Below are 14,387 nucleotides of genomic sequence, written 5' to 3'. Positions count from 1 at the left end.
CTATTTAGCTCTAAGGGCACAGGCATATGACAATCTATTCAACAGAGGAAGTAAAAACTGAGGCAAGATGCAAGCTGCCATTCCAAACAAGTTTTTATTTACTTAAAAAGTGGTCTCAATCAGTTATTTCCCTTTCTATTAAACTTGCAAATAAAAGTTTAAGGCTGTTCTCATAGAAGCTAGAGCTCCATTTGATAAAATGTATTCTAAGGCAGACTCATGCCTCTGTTCAAGTTTTTTGCAAGCAAGCTTGGGAACAACAGCACCATGCGATCATACATTTTATTTACTGCAAGTGTGCTAAGTTCTGTACACAACACCAGTGCTTATGCCCAGAGGATTTAGACCTAGTTTTCACAAACAGCAGATGGAGTCATAAAACCTGTACTAAGCTGCCTCACTTCAAACTGAAGTTAAGGATTCATGTAACTGAATGCTTTTTTTTATCTAGTTCCCTGTCCAGCACATTGAAAAATAGGTATCAGTGAGAAGAGTTGTAGCCTAGCCTCTTCTACATGCAGGAACCCTTTTTGTGAAGACTTACAGTCTGAAGTGATATGGCTGAACACTGACCACTTCACCTGCTGTCTGTCAGAACTAACTAGCCTTAGATTAATAGGATATGAGGGAGAAGCCACAAGAGGTGACCACTGATGTATGGAAATAGCTGTATTTCCTCACCTTCTGCTACCATACTATCTGTCCTCCTAGATCATATGCATTATTCTTATTATGTATTGAATTTATACACCGCCCTATACCCAGAGGTCTCAGGATGGTTCACAGAATAAAGTCAAAATATAAAACCACAAAATACATAAAATGAAAACAACCCAATAACACCCCCCCCAAAAAAACCCCACATTTTAAAAGGGCATAGGATGTAAATCAAATCAACCAAAGGCCTGGTTAAAAAGGAACGTTTTTGCCTCGCGCCTAAACATGTATAATGAAGGCGCCAGGTGAACTTCCCTACACATTCCACAGATGGGAAGCCACTGCAGAGAAAGCCCGTTCTCATGTTGCCACCCTCCTGACCTCTAAAGGAGGAGGCACACAAAGAAGGGCCTCAGAAGATGATTTCAGGGTCCAGGTAGGTTCATATAGAAAGAGGCGGTCCTTGAGTTATTGCGTTCCTGAGCCATTTAAAGGTTTATAGGTCAAAACCAGCACTTTGAAATGGGCCTGGAATTGGTAGCCATTGAAACTGGACCAGGATCAGTGTAATATGCGCAAACCGTCTTGCTCCGGTGAGCAATCTGGCCGCTGAATTCTGCAGTAGCTGAAGTTTCCGAACCGTCTTCAGAGGCAGCCCTATGTATAACGCATTGCAGTAATCTAACCTTGAGGTTACCAGAGCATATACAACAGTAATTAGGCTATCCCTGTCCAGATAGGGGCATAGCTGGGCCACCAGCCAAAGCTGATGGAAGGCAGTCTGGGCTACTGAGGCCATCTGAGCCTTGAGCGACAGGAAAGGATCTAGGAGTACCCCCAAACTACGAACCTGCTCCTTCAGAGGAAGTGTAACCCCATCAAGAGCTGGCGATCTCCCACCCATCCGGTCTAGGGAACCACCCACTAACAGTGCCTCAGTCTTATCTGGACTGAGTTTCAGTTTGTTGGCTCTCATCCAGTCCATTACTGAAGCAAGATACTGGTCCGGCACTTCCACTGCCTCACCTGCAGATTTAAAGGAGAAATAGAGCTGAGTGTCATCAGCATACTGCTGACAACATACTCCAAACCTCTGGATAACCCCACCCAGTGGTTTCATGTATGTTTTTCCAAACAGGCACCTTATCCTTACACACATACGTTAAGAAAGATAACATCTAAAATAGGTCTGTAATAGTCAATCAATGAATCTAACCAATTGTTTAAAGACATGTAGATGGCTTTTTATAGAGCACTCAATTAACTGGGCATCATTTCAGAGGGGTGTTTATCCAAGCACTTACAGTATAGGCTCAGACCTGGCTGAACAGTTTGGGCAGTCTAAGCAACTAATAAGTCAGCTGCTGTGAAAGTTAAGAGAACAAATACCACCCTTCTTTTGGGTGTCAGTATCCAGAATGCCTGTGGCTGACAGCAAACTGCTGCTTCTTCAGTCAACTTACACTACATGAACTTCATTCCTTTGGTTAATGTGAGAAGCCCCAGACTTCCCACCCTTGGAGAACCATCAATGCATTTGCACAAAGATCCTATTTAGCATCAAGGTTTGGAGGAAGGCTGGCATTATATAACCATTGCATTGCCAAGGAACTCGGAGAACTTCAGAAGTACTATCAGACATACAAGCCCCTGCAGTTCTTTCCACTTCCCAACTTAGAGCTGGAGAGTAGAACAAGGAATTGCTCTTGCCCTCATAAGAAGATGTGAAGTCAAGGATCAATGGAGATGGCAGGGTTCTCGCAACTAGTTTTTGGCTTGATTGCCATGATCAAATAACTGTTTGAGATGAGGTTTTAGAAATAAGAAAGAAAATATGAGAAATGAGTGAATAATCTAAAGCAGGCATAGGCAAAACCAGCCCTCCAGATGTTTTGGGACTACAACTCCCATCATCCCTAGCTAACAGGACCAGTGGTCAGGGATGGTGGGAATGGTAGTCCCAAAACATATGGAGGACAGAGTTTGCCTATGAAAGCATTTACCAAGTAAGTGTAAATACTAGATGAAGGTTGCTATCTTGACAGAAATAAACTAACATGAAAGCAGTTTCAGAATCTAATCTACTGCCTGGGATTTTTCCACTGCATTGACATGAAGAGGAAACTCAAAAACAATGGGCCTAAAATTCCCAAGCCAAGAAAGGAGGAGAATCTCATATTTTGTCTCCATCTTGTGGAAACTCAAAGCAATAGCAGCAGTTCTATCTAGTCCTCCTGTGCAATATATTTCTGTAAAAAAGCAAATAGAATTCATAACATCAGTGAAGAGTGACTATATACTAATATAGGCATACACTGCATATTTATGCCTATATGCTCTTTAAAAGCTAAGCCACAAAAATCCATTTTAAAAGCACAGAAGGACCTAATTCAACCCAACAGAAGGGGATCAGAGGATGGGAACAGGAAAGATTTCTCTAGAAAGAGAAAGTAAGCTGACTACTGAACTATAATACTGTATAGACCTGCAAATATGTCTTATTGAGCAACCCTTGAGAATAAATTTCAAGTAAAAACAAACAATCTAAACTTACTCTGGCTGCAATGTTATATTCACTTGCCTTGAGCAAGGCCCTTCTGAACTTAGTAGACTCCCTCAGTGTTTGCCATAAATGACCAAATGATTAAAGCACTGTTTGTGAATATCTTCCCATATGTATTATTGAGCAATAGCAATATATTTACTGCAGTATTAACTTTTCCAGATAATGCCAGGCTTGTGAGAGGTAGAGAAAAAAATTAAGACAATATACAACTTCATGCTTAATGTCACAATCATAGGCCTATCAGGAAAGTTTTTTTTAATTTGTTATTTTCAAGCACACCTTTTAAGACCTGAACCAAGAGGTCCGTAAAGAATTCCCAGAACTAGCCATGCCCTAAGCTATAATTGAGAAAGAAGAGATTTCAATACAGGCACTGATAACTCACATCTCTGTTAATGATGAAGGGGAAATTTAGCACTTTTAAATAACTGCAAGCTTGTGGTTCGAGGACCCGACCCCCACAATGTGGAATGAATACACAAGGACACGTGATATAAGGTTAATGGGCAAGAAAAGGCCACAACTTTATTGACTACAGCAGTGAAAAGGTATTGGCTTCGGCATTGGATGTCTAAAAACAAGGGGGTTTATTCACCAGTAGGTGGAGCCTGTTGATGCTAATCCAACTATAGGCTCTCCCCTGATGTCACCGAGGGTCGTGCCATGGCCTCCCACCAAGCAGGTATCGGACAGAGTACACGACCGCCAGATTCCTTTAACGGAATACCCAAAAAATTGAAGGCATAGGCGATGGCCACACCTAGCCCTTCGACACACCACAACACATAATTCCAATGCCTAACCTACCCACCAATACCACGAAAGTTGTGACGATTGCTACGAGGTAGGCGAAAAAACCAAAAAGCTAATGCCAAATGGAAAAATTCATACAAGGCCCCCTGGACAACCAGGGTGACCAACCTAAGGTCCATAGCAAGGCCAAGGGACTAAGACCCTGAGCTCAAAGGGAGTGGAGGGTGGGTGACTCGCGACGAGATGACGAAGAGAAGAATGAGGCTGGGGAGGAGCTGGCGCTGCAGCATAAAGGTTGCTGCAAACGCCCCCTCAGAGGCACCTGGTTGGGTGCCTGACGAGGGGGTGGGGCGCCAGCCAGGTGAGAGGAGGAGGCAAGGGGCTGACGCCCTCTGCTAGGGGCGGAGCTCGGGCTCCCGCCCACAACCACTCCCCTCTCTTCCAGGGAGGACTCACTTTTTTATCTTTCACGAGCTCATAGATCATTTGACAACATTAAAGTTTAGTTGTTTTTTCAGGTCTCTGATATGACATATTCGGACTATATGACATGTTTAAGAGCCCTGCTGGGTTGGGCCAAAGACGGATATAATCCAGAACTCTTTTCTCACAGTGGCCAATGTCAGGGACTGGATAGACACCAGAGGGCACTGAGGGAGGAGCAGCCAGATGCTGCCACTGCTGCCACTGCCCAGAGCCTGAGGCAGAGCCTCTTTCCTTTCTTCCCTCTTACTCGGCTGTCCTCCCCCCCCCCTATCTCTCTCTTATTTCCTCTCCCCCCCCCACTCGCTTCTCTCTCACTCCCTCTCTCACAACCTCGCAGCCTCTCCCTCTTTCCCGCCCAGGGGGGATTTTGTCATACACCCCTAGGTGTGACACCTGGGGCGCACCGCCCCACCCCCGCCTCCCCTGCTTACAACCTCTTTTTGTTTTAACCAACTTGTTCAAATTTGGTAACATCAGCAAGCATGGCTACTGCATCCCTAACTCAAGTAACCCTAGGGCTACTAAATTAGGTTAAACAACACAGATCCTCATACCAAGCTCCACCTTCTATATCCCTCCACTGAGAACACTGTTTATTCCCACTCTCTGCTTCCTGTTTCTCAACCAGTTACCAATCCATATAAGGACCCTTTCTCTCATTCCATGACTATTAAGCTTACTTGGGAATCTTTGGTGAGAAACTTTAACAAAAGCTTTTGAAAAGCTTTCCTAGAACAGTCAATAAGCTAATTAGCCAGTAATTTTCCAGATCCTCACTGAATCTTTTAAAGAAAAAGTTGATGTTACAGTGGCCTCTTTTCAATCTTCAGTAACGGAGGCGAATCTTAAGTCAAGTTACAGTGTGACCAAAACAGCAGTTGGTGCAGAGTTATGCAGAACGTAACAAGTTTGATTCTCAGGACCAAAGTACACATTATTCAGAAGATCTATAACTAAATCTCATGCATAGGGCAGGCAATTTGATCAGAACAGTGGAGGGGGCAGGATAATGTTTAACCTTTTCCCATGCAGTTCTCTGAGTTAAAGTTTCCCTGCAATATGTTCACCCCACAGGGTAAAATCACACTCACACAAGCATCAGCTTGGAGGAGCAATTTGCCTGGAACTTACATGGAGCAGGCAGTGTTGAACATACAGTAGGGCTGCTTCTATGATCATATTGGCAGTTTTCCATGGGTGTACAGTGTTTCAGTTAAAAAAACAACAACACGCACACACCAGGAAAGCCAATCACAGATCTCCTACATCACATGAAATTTTATCTTCAACAGCTGGAGTTAAACAGAGACAAGAAGTCTAACCCCACCCCAATGTGCCTCTGCATTCAGAACAGCAAACACAGACTTAGACCATGCAATCTACAAGCTTCTGCAACACAAACTACCCATCATAATGACGAGCATTTCCCTATCACTCTGAACTATCACAATAAGAGTATCATAGAATCACAGGAGGGTTGAAAGGGACCATGAGGGTCATCTAGTCCAACCTCCTACAATGCAGGAATATTTGGCCCACCAGGCAGTTCAAACCGACTCTGAGATTAAGAGTCTCATGCTCTCATGACTGAGCTATCCCAGTTACACTAGTAGTTACACGGAGGCAATGTGGCCCATCTGGCTACGTGCAAAGGAAAAGCACGAGAGATAGGAGTTGGAAGACAGGGGAAGAGGGTATCCTCCATATACTATCCTATCAGGTCCATACGTCTCACATTTTGCAAGCAGTAGCCATAAACCTTAGCTGTCAACACTATACAGTAATTACGGTACACTACAGCACTTAATTAGGGATGTGGGTGGTGCTGTGGTTTAAACCACTGAGCCTTAGGCTTGCCGATCAGAAGGTCGGCGGTTCGAATCCCCACGATGGAGTGAGCTCCTGTTGTTTGGTTCCAGCTCCTGCCAACCTAGCAGTTCGAAAGCACATCAAAGTGCAAGTAGATAAATAGATACCACTCCGGTGGGAAGGTAAACGGCGTTTCCGTGTGCTGCTCTGGTTTGCCAGAAGCGGCTTAGTCATGCTGGCCACATGACCCAGAAGCTGTCTGCAGACAAACGCCGGCTCCCTCGGCCAGTAAAGCGAGATGAGCGCCGCAACCCCAGAGTCGTCTGTTACTGGACTTAATGGTCAGGGGTCCCTTTACCTTTACAGCACTTAATTACCAAAGTTCAGGCCTACACGAGCAGGAAGATATTCATCTAACCCCGGGCTCACCAGGCTCATACTACTGCATTATGAGAGAGCTTGCCAAAATGCTTATCCGCCCCCTCCCATTCAGGATTCCTTGCAACCCCCAATTTGTTGAGGACTGAAAGCAAATCACAAAGATTATCCAGTGCAGAAGTGTGCACATCTGATTTCCTAACAGGCGTTTATACTTTTGTCTGTAAAACAAGCTCACCAAGAATCTTGTTTTGAACAGATGTGAAGTATCAGGTTACTTATTGCAAGCAGAGGGAGAGTCCAAGGTACCAAATGAGAATGGAATGCAGTTACCTCATGCAGAAGATTTATGTAAACAGTACAGTGCTTATTTTCCTTTGTGGCAAAGTAGCATCTTGCTGAAACAGAAAGAAACTGTATCTAAAACCTGCAGTTGAGTTCTCGGTTTCCAGTTTTGTGTACAAGACATAATGAGGTTGTTGTTCTACAGCAATGTGTACAGAAGAAAGCCGAGATTGATCTTGATGTATTTCTCTTATACAATTAAGTTCTTTGTACATTTCCCCCCTGAAAATTTAGATCTCTGGGGCAAAAAATTAAACCAGAACTAAAAGTTACAGCTGGCAATGAAATAGAGTTTTGCTTAAGGACTCTTCAGCCATTGGGTTTGCTCACTTTATTTTCTCAGGCATTTCCATTCTCCCTTATGAACTCATAGAAATGGCAATTTCAGTGTTCTCCAAAGTACATGGAATGGTTTAAAATGAGCTATACCTTTAACACCCCAACATCAGCAAAATTATAAAGACCAGGTGAGTTTACATTTACCCACTATGCTTGCCTGTTCTTTTGTTGATGAAAATTTAATGTTCTGCAGAACCTGAAATTTTTGGACAAAGAATATACGTGTAAAAGGAATAGAGAGAAGTTATTCTCTCTTTCTTGTAATACTAGAATTCAGGATCACCCAATTAAGCTCTAACTCAAATTAATGGAGGCTAAGACTATCAATGTCTGCTGGTCATGATGGCAATATACCACTTCCAGAGTCAGAGACACCATGCCTCTGCATACCAGCTGCTGGGGAACAACAACAGGAGAGAGCTGTTACCTCATGTTCTGCTTGTGGGCTTCTCGTAGGCATCTTGTTGGCCACTCTGGGAAACAGGAAACTAAACTAAACTAGGCAGGCCTTTGGTCTACTCCTGCAGGGTTCTTCCTATGTTCTTAAGTTTTAATTGGAAAGCAATGAATTCAATTAGAAAGCAACATATTGTGAACATATCCTCACATTAAACTCTTTTTCTTTCAGAAGAGCCTTCCTATTCAAAGCTCATACACCTTAAGAAAAAAGATGATAAAGACGATCACACTGCATCATGTTGGCAAATTCAGACTTTTAAAAAGTATGAGTTTGAAACATAATAAGCATATTTGAACTGTTTGCCTGCAAAGTGAATATATTCACAAGCCAACATCAAGGCAAGTACTTTTACAGCTTTACTTCAGGCAATGAATCACCGTGACTGCTATTTTAACCATGGTTTGTTGAAGAAACCATGAACCATCTCACAGATGAATGAACAAGTCACATCTTATTTCTTGAAAGCTTAGTTTGTTTTCCAGTGGCTCTTGCATCATGCCTTTGTAGTTTGGTGAGTGTCTGAGGTGCAATGATGAAACAAACCATGATTAAGCAAGGCTGCTGGGTTTGGCAGTAACACTAAAACCACAGTTAAAACAAGCCATGGGTTGTAAGCCAACAAGTCGTGTCTCCACAATGTTGTTTGCTGATAGAAAACAAATCATGCTTAGTTTGTTGGGCTGGGTTTGTATGCTCAACAAACCATGGCTTAAGAGTTATGTGCAAATTGAGCTCTTTGTACAGTACTAGCACAAGAGCAGAACACCAAAACACAGATCTCCAGATCTCCATCCTTAGTCTCTTATATTCATGCACCCAGAAAGGAAGCCACACAATACTACTCCATACCCACTATGTTAATTGTTCCTTATAATATTCCTACTTGGGAGGAAGAAGAATGCAAGGGAAAGAAGCAGAGACAACATCAGTGTCTGATCCAGACTGACTGGCCTCTCCCCACACCCAACTTTACATGTTTATCTTAATACTCCAAGATTGTAAAAATGCCTTGAGTGTCTTGACAGAAAGGCTGTATTTAAATGCGACAACTTAATTTATTATTATTACAATTTATTACCCACCCTCACTCTAAGGTCACAAGGCATTGGTGTAGACTTTGTAAGGAAATGTACATCAGTACATTCACATCCTGTTGGAAAAATCTGGGGAGGGGGGAGAATAAAGGGTCATCTAAATTAAGAAGTGATATTAATGGTTCCTGCATCCATATTGGAGAATTGCAGCCCCTCATACCTCTTGCACTACTGCAGCAGGAATTTAATGTTAGTCCTATTTTTAAAGTACCGTAACACCTCTTCCTAGCACAGGTTCTTTGCCCTTGTTATATAACAATAAGAATCTCTACATTTTCACAGCAATATATTATAATTCATAAGAAGTGGCAGCTCTTACATGCTAACTTGTTGCACACACAAAGCAAAAAGCATCTGCCAGTAAAGTTGCTGACAACTCTCCTTAATGCTTTTATCTGAAATATTACCCCCTAAATGGTTATCTTCCCTCTCAATATACATATTATAATTTCCCAATATGACCCCAAGGACTAGCTCATCTGCCCAAACTTCAAAATTCTACCTCAAAACTTAGCTGTTATCATCATGTTCTATTCTTAAAGTATTAGGACTGGACATTCCTACTGCTTTACCCACCCCACTTCAGTCACCAGAATTAAACTCATATGGCAATTCTATGGTGTAAGCCTTAAAATACACAGATGCCTCTATTCCAACCAAAGACCACAATGGTAATCTCATATTTCCACATAACACTCATATGATCAAACTTATAGCATGTCATAGTCTTAAATGTTACTAACCAATCCCAGTCTCCAGCTTAGTCAAGATGCCAGGCTGCCCTCAACAGGGGTTTTTTTCTGTTGTGGTTGGAATTCCTTCCCACTGAAATTTTGGCAGGCACATTCTCTCTTCTCAGAGGGAGTGGTAATAAAACTTACCTTATTCACTGTAACTTCTGCAGCTAGATTAAGTTATTTGTATTCCTCTGTTGTTTATTCTAACACTGTTTATCCCAGTGTTTCCCAAACTTGGGTCTCCAGCTGTTTTTGGACTACAACTCCCACCATCCCTAGCTAGCAAGAACAGTGGTCAAGGATGGTAGGAATTGTTGACCAAAAGCAGCTGAAGACTCAAGTTTGGGAAAGACTGGTTTATCCCATGCTGCTGCTATGTGATTAGAAGTTTTCCCTGTTGCTTCTTAGACTTGAATTGGTTTTTAATAATGAATTATTTTTATTTATTTTTATTTTAAGTCACATTGAACTCAGTATATTTATAGATCACCTTTCGGCAATAATAAGTAAGAAGCAATAGAGTGACCTTGCAGTTACTATGGCTTGTTTATTTTACTTCATTTTATTAATTTTTATACTGTCCTTCATCCATAAATCTCATAAACATAAAAACAACAACATAAAAAATACATAAAAAAATAAGAACGCCCCCCCCCCATACACAAGCTAATAACCCCTGCCTCTGCCTTAAGATTGTTCACACACACAAAAATCATATAGTATACTGCATTGGTGATTATTAAGAAAAGGTAAATGTTTCAAGTGGCAACTAAGTAAAAACAAAACAAGTGCAATTCTATACATGTCAACTCAGAACAAAAGCCTATTGAGCTCAAATTACTCCCAGTTAAGTGTTAAAAGACTGCTACCTACGACTAACCCTGAACAAGTTGCCTGTCTATAATGTTCTAATTGAAACCATAAAATAAATTTGGATTAAACAAGTTGTGTGCTAATGAGAAGTTTTACTGCACAAAGCACCTGCTAACTTGCAAAGTTTACCGCTATCAAAGACTACTACTATCCGAAGCAGCAACACTCAATTTAACTGAATCTTAAACAATTTACTGAATTAAACCTATTCAAACTTTGTTTTAAGGCCAAAATTGTTCCATAGTAAACATCAGATTCGTGTGTTACTGTATTTTCAAAGATACAGTGTAACTAGTGTGGTACAAAACAAAACAAATTCCTTCCAGTAGCACCTTAAAGACCAACTAAGTCAGTTCTTGGTATGAGCTTTCGTGTGCATGCACACTTCTTCACACGAAAGCTCATACCAAGAACACAAAAGCTCATACCAAGCATGCACATGAAAGCATGCACACGAAAGCTCATACCAAGAACTGACTTAGTTGGTCTTTAAGGTGCTACTGGAAGGAATTTGTTTTGTTTTGACTATGGCAGACCAACACGGCTACCTATCTGTAACTAGTGTGGTACAGACAGCGAAACAGACATCTTCTATTGTTTTGTCCCTAATGTCCTGTTTGTAAGCTGCAGAAAGAGTGCCTCAGTAGTTCAACCTTGTGTCTGATCCTGCCAAACAACTCTTTACGCTTTTAATTAATCCCCTGTGCTGTGCAGATTTCAATTATCAAGATGTCTCCCCTGAAGTAGACACAGTAATGGGCAAGACCATAAGCAGAGCCTGTGTTTTGTTTGTTTCACGTCAGTGAAACTTGCTCTCAAGTTTGGGTGCTCAGGATGGAGTCACCATCTGACAGAGAGGGGGAGAAAGTTACTGCTACTTCCCTTTTCTGGTCTATCCCTACTTTGAAAGAGAGGAATGGTTGGATTGCGCCTTCAAATGCGGCACAAAAGCAGCCTTGGCTGCCAACGTTTATCACGCGGAAGCTCTACCTCGCTTGCCAAAAGGAGTCAGCCCCTTTCCTCAAGCAAGGAGAGTACAGCTTGCCCGCCCCCAGACCCAAAACAGGCTTGTGCTTTTGCGACCCGCCTCCCCCTTTCACAAAGTAAAGAGCACTTAGCACCACCAGGCCCTTCGGCTCCCCACACCCCACAAAAAACGCCACTTCAGTCGCCTCAAGTTAAAACGCGGCCCGACCCCACGCCCCGCTCCACATAAATCTCCCAACGCTACCACCCTATTGGCTAGCGCCAAAATCTCTGCCATCCCTATTGGCTTCCTCGCGACCGCGACACTCCCTCTCTCAGAAACCCCTACCCCTGGCAAGCGGGCAGCCTGGCTGTCCTCCGCTTCGCCCCCCCACCCCACCCCCACAGCTCCGTCCTCCCGGTTTGCCCCCCCCCTCCCTCGACACGCACCGTATAGTAGGAGAGCAGCCCCGCGTTGTAGTCGAGCACGAACCAGCGGTACTGCCAGCCTTTCATCACGTTGGTCCATTTACTCAGCGGGCCTTCCATGATGGACGCCATCTTGGGAGCCGGTAAGATGCCAAGCGGCCCCGCTGAAGCGAACGCCGGTCGCGTGGGCGGGGCTGAGGGAGGAGGAGGAGCGGGTTGGGCGGGGGGGGGGGGAGGAGAGAGGAGGGACGGAGAGAAAGAAAGAACGCGCGAGCGGGCGGGTGCGCGCGCACCGTCAGTGGGCTAGGCCGGACTGAGGCGGCGCGAGATTAAGAGGAGAGAGGCGGCGGGCGCGGCAAGGGGGAAAAACACCACACACACACACAGAGCCTACGCTGCTAACGAGAGGGAGGAGATAAAGAGTGAGGGGGCGTGACTTGTGTACTGAGGGACGCAAGGTGGAGGGGGGGCCCCCCAAAAAAAATCGTTAGGGGGCGCACGAGGGTTTTTGGAAAAGTCTTGGGGAAGTATTGTTGTTCAGTCGCTTAGTCGTGTCCGACTCTTCGTGACCCCATGGACCAGAGCACGCCAGGCACTCCTGTCTTCCACTGCCTCCCACAGTTTGGTCAAACTCATGTTTGTAGCTTCGAGAACACTGTCCAACCATCTCGACCTCTGTCGTCCCCTTCTCCTTGTGCCCTCAATCTTTCCCAACATCAGGGTCTTTTCCAGGGAGTCTTCTCTTCTCATGAGGTGGCCAAAGTATTGGAGCCTCAACTTCAGGACCTGTCCTTCCAGTGAGCACTCAGGGCTGATTTCCTTAAGAATGGAGAGGTTTGATCTTCTTGCAGTCCATGGGACTCTCAAGAGTCTCCTCCAGCACCATAATTCAGAAGCATCAATTCTTTGGCGATCAGCCTTCTTTATGGTCCAGCTTTCACTTCCATACATCACGACTGGGAAAACCATAGCTTTAACTATACGGACCTTTGTCGGCAAGGTGATGTCTCTGCTTTTTAAGATGCTGTCTTAAAGTATAGCGAAGCATTTTAGGCTGCTGCCAGTATGGGCTTAAAAGTGCCGAAAGCTGCATTTCTGCTTGCACGTAGGTGACCTGGAAGAAAGCCTCGTTGAAACTCCTTTCGAGTGCATTCAGAGTTACAGAACTTCATTTGGGTGTCACTCCGAATAAAGACGGTGCTTATTATCCTGTTCCCACTACAGATGTGGAATTCACTCAGCACTGACAAGTTTTCTCGGAACCCTGGAGCTGTAAAGGTATTTTGCAGACATTCTAGTTCTGATTGGATTGCCCTAATCTACTATGCTTTTCGTCAGCAGGGATGTAGGGGGGGCGGGGGGCAGGCTGCCCCAGGTGCCATCATCAGGTGACAAATTGTCAAGGAACAATTACTGCCCTACTAGGGTGGTTCATAATTACTGCCCTACTAAGCCGGTTTTTTAAAAAAATGCCTGCTCCAAAGGTCTCATCTACACTAGGGATTATATAGCTATATATGATATTTCATGCATATCAGTTAATATCTTGACCCTCCTCCACGAAAATAGCCGTTTACTTGGCCGTTTTCCTATGTCATGAAGGCTGAAATTTCAATTCAGTGGAGCAGGGTCAAGCCTCCTAGCTGCCTGCTTTCCTATACAGCCAGTCCAACTGGTGGCTCTGGCTGTCTGCTTCCTTCTCCTTACTCTCAGTTGTGCCCTTGTAGAATTCAGCAGAGAGGAGGTTGGAGACAAGCCTAGAAAAGTGCAAAGTTGGATTGGGGTATGTTCTTTACCATGAAGCAAACTGTGCATTTGAGCACTTTTGCAATCATGTTCACTAAACAGGAAAGTAATGGTCAGAGTTCTTCTTGGCATGTGGCAATATGCTTCAGTATAGTGGTACATTGGGTTACATACGCTTCAGGTTACACACTCCGCTAACTTAGAAATAGTGCTTCAGGTTAAGAACTTTGCTTCAGGATAAGAACAGAAATTGGGCTGTGGCGGCAGCAGGAGGCCCCATTAGCTAAAGTGGTTTTCAGGTTAAGTACAGACCTCCAGAATGAATTAAGTACTTAACCCGAGGTACCACTGTACTACTGTTGATAGTGTCAAAGACCGTAAGGAATTCACATGATTTCTCAGACCTTTTGCTCAGTATTCCTGGGACTGCAGAGCTGGAATGGGGGGAAATCCCTATTAAAACTTTCTACTAACACCACTCCTCCACAGCCCGATTATATCCATATTTATATTAGAGGCCAAAACAACAAGGTTTTGTGGCATGTTAAAGACTGACAAATTTTATTATGGCATAAGCTTCCATGCATTACATGTTGTCAGAATACTTGAGAATATAAGCCATTTGTTCCTGTTTAACTTTAGGGTGACAATCCTGTGCACACTCAGTGATTGTTAATTCATCTCTGAGAAAGTTTGCAAAGGATCAGAATACATCTTTCCCCAATGCTAGAATAAAACATATTGTTTGG

General features: G+C 43.6%; 1 protein-coding gene across 4 annotated transcripts in view; it reads right to left on the bottom strand.

Annotated features, from left to right (window-relative positions):
* The window catches only part of OSBPL9 (oxysterol binding protein like 9), a 62,480-nt gene extending 50,409 nt beyond the window's left edge, over positions 1-12,071 (bottom strand). For 2 of the 4 annotated variants that reach the window (XM_081868234.1, XM_081868235.1), the window contains exon 1: positions 11,914-12,071. In XM_081868234.1, coding sequence (XP_081724360.1) covers positions 11,914-12,024 — 111 coding nt within the window. In that variant the 5' untranslated portion in view covers positions 12,025-12,071. The remainder of the gene's footprint in view (positions 1-11,913) is intronic. The other 2 variants (XM_081868230.1, XM_081868231.1) reach the window with 1 other exon arrangement.
* Positions 12,072-14,387: the final 2,316 nt, after the last annotated feature.

The sequence above is a fragment of the Podarcis erhardii genome (genome assembly GCF_964252035.2).
Source record: "Podarcis erhardii genome assembly, chromosome: 6".
NCBI lineage: Eukaryota > Metazoa > Chordata > Lepidosauria > Squamata > Lacertidae > Podarcis > Podarcis erhardii.
Note: the sequence above shows the minus strand (reverse complement) of the source record. Positions and strands in the feature narration are given on the sequence as shown.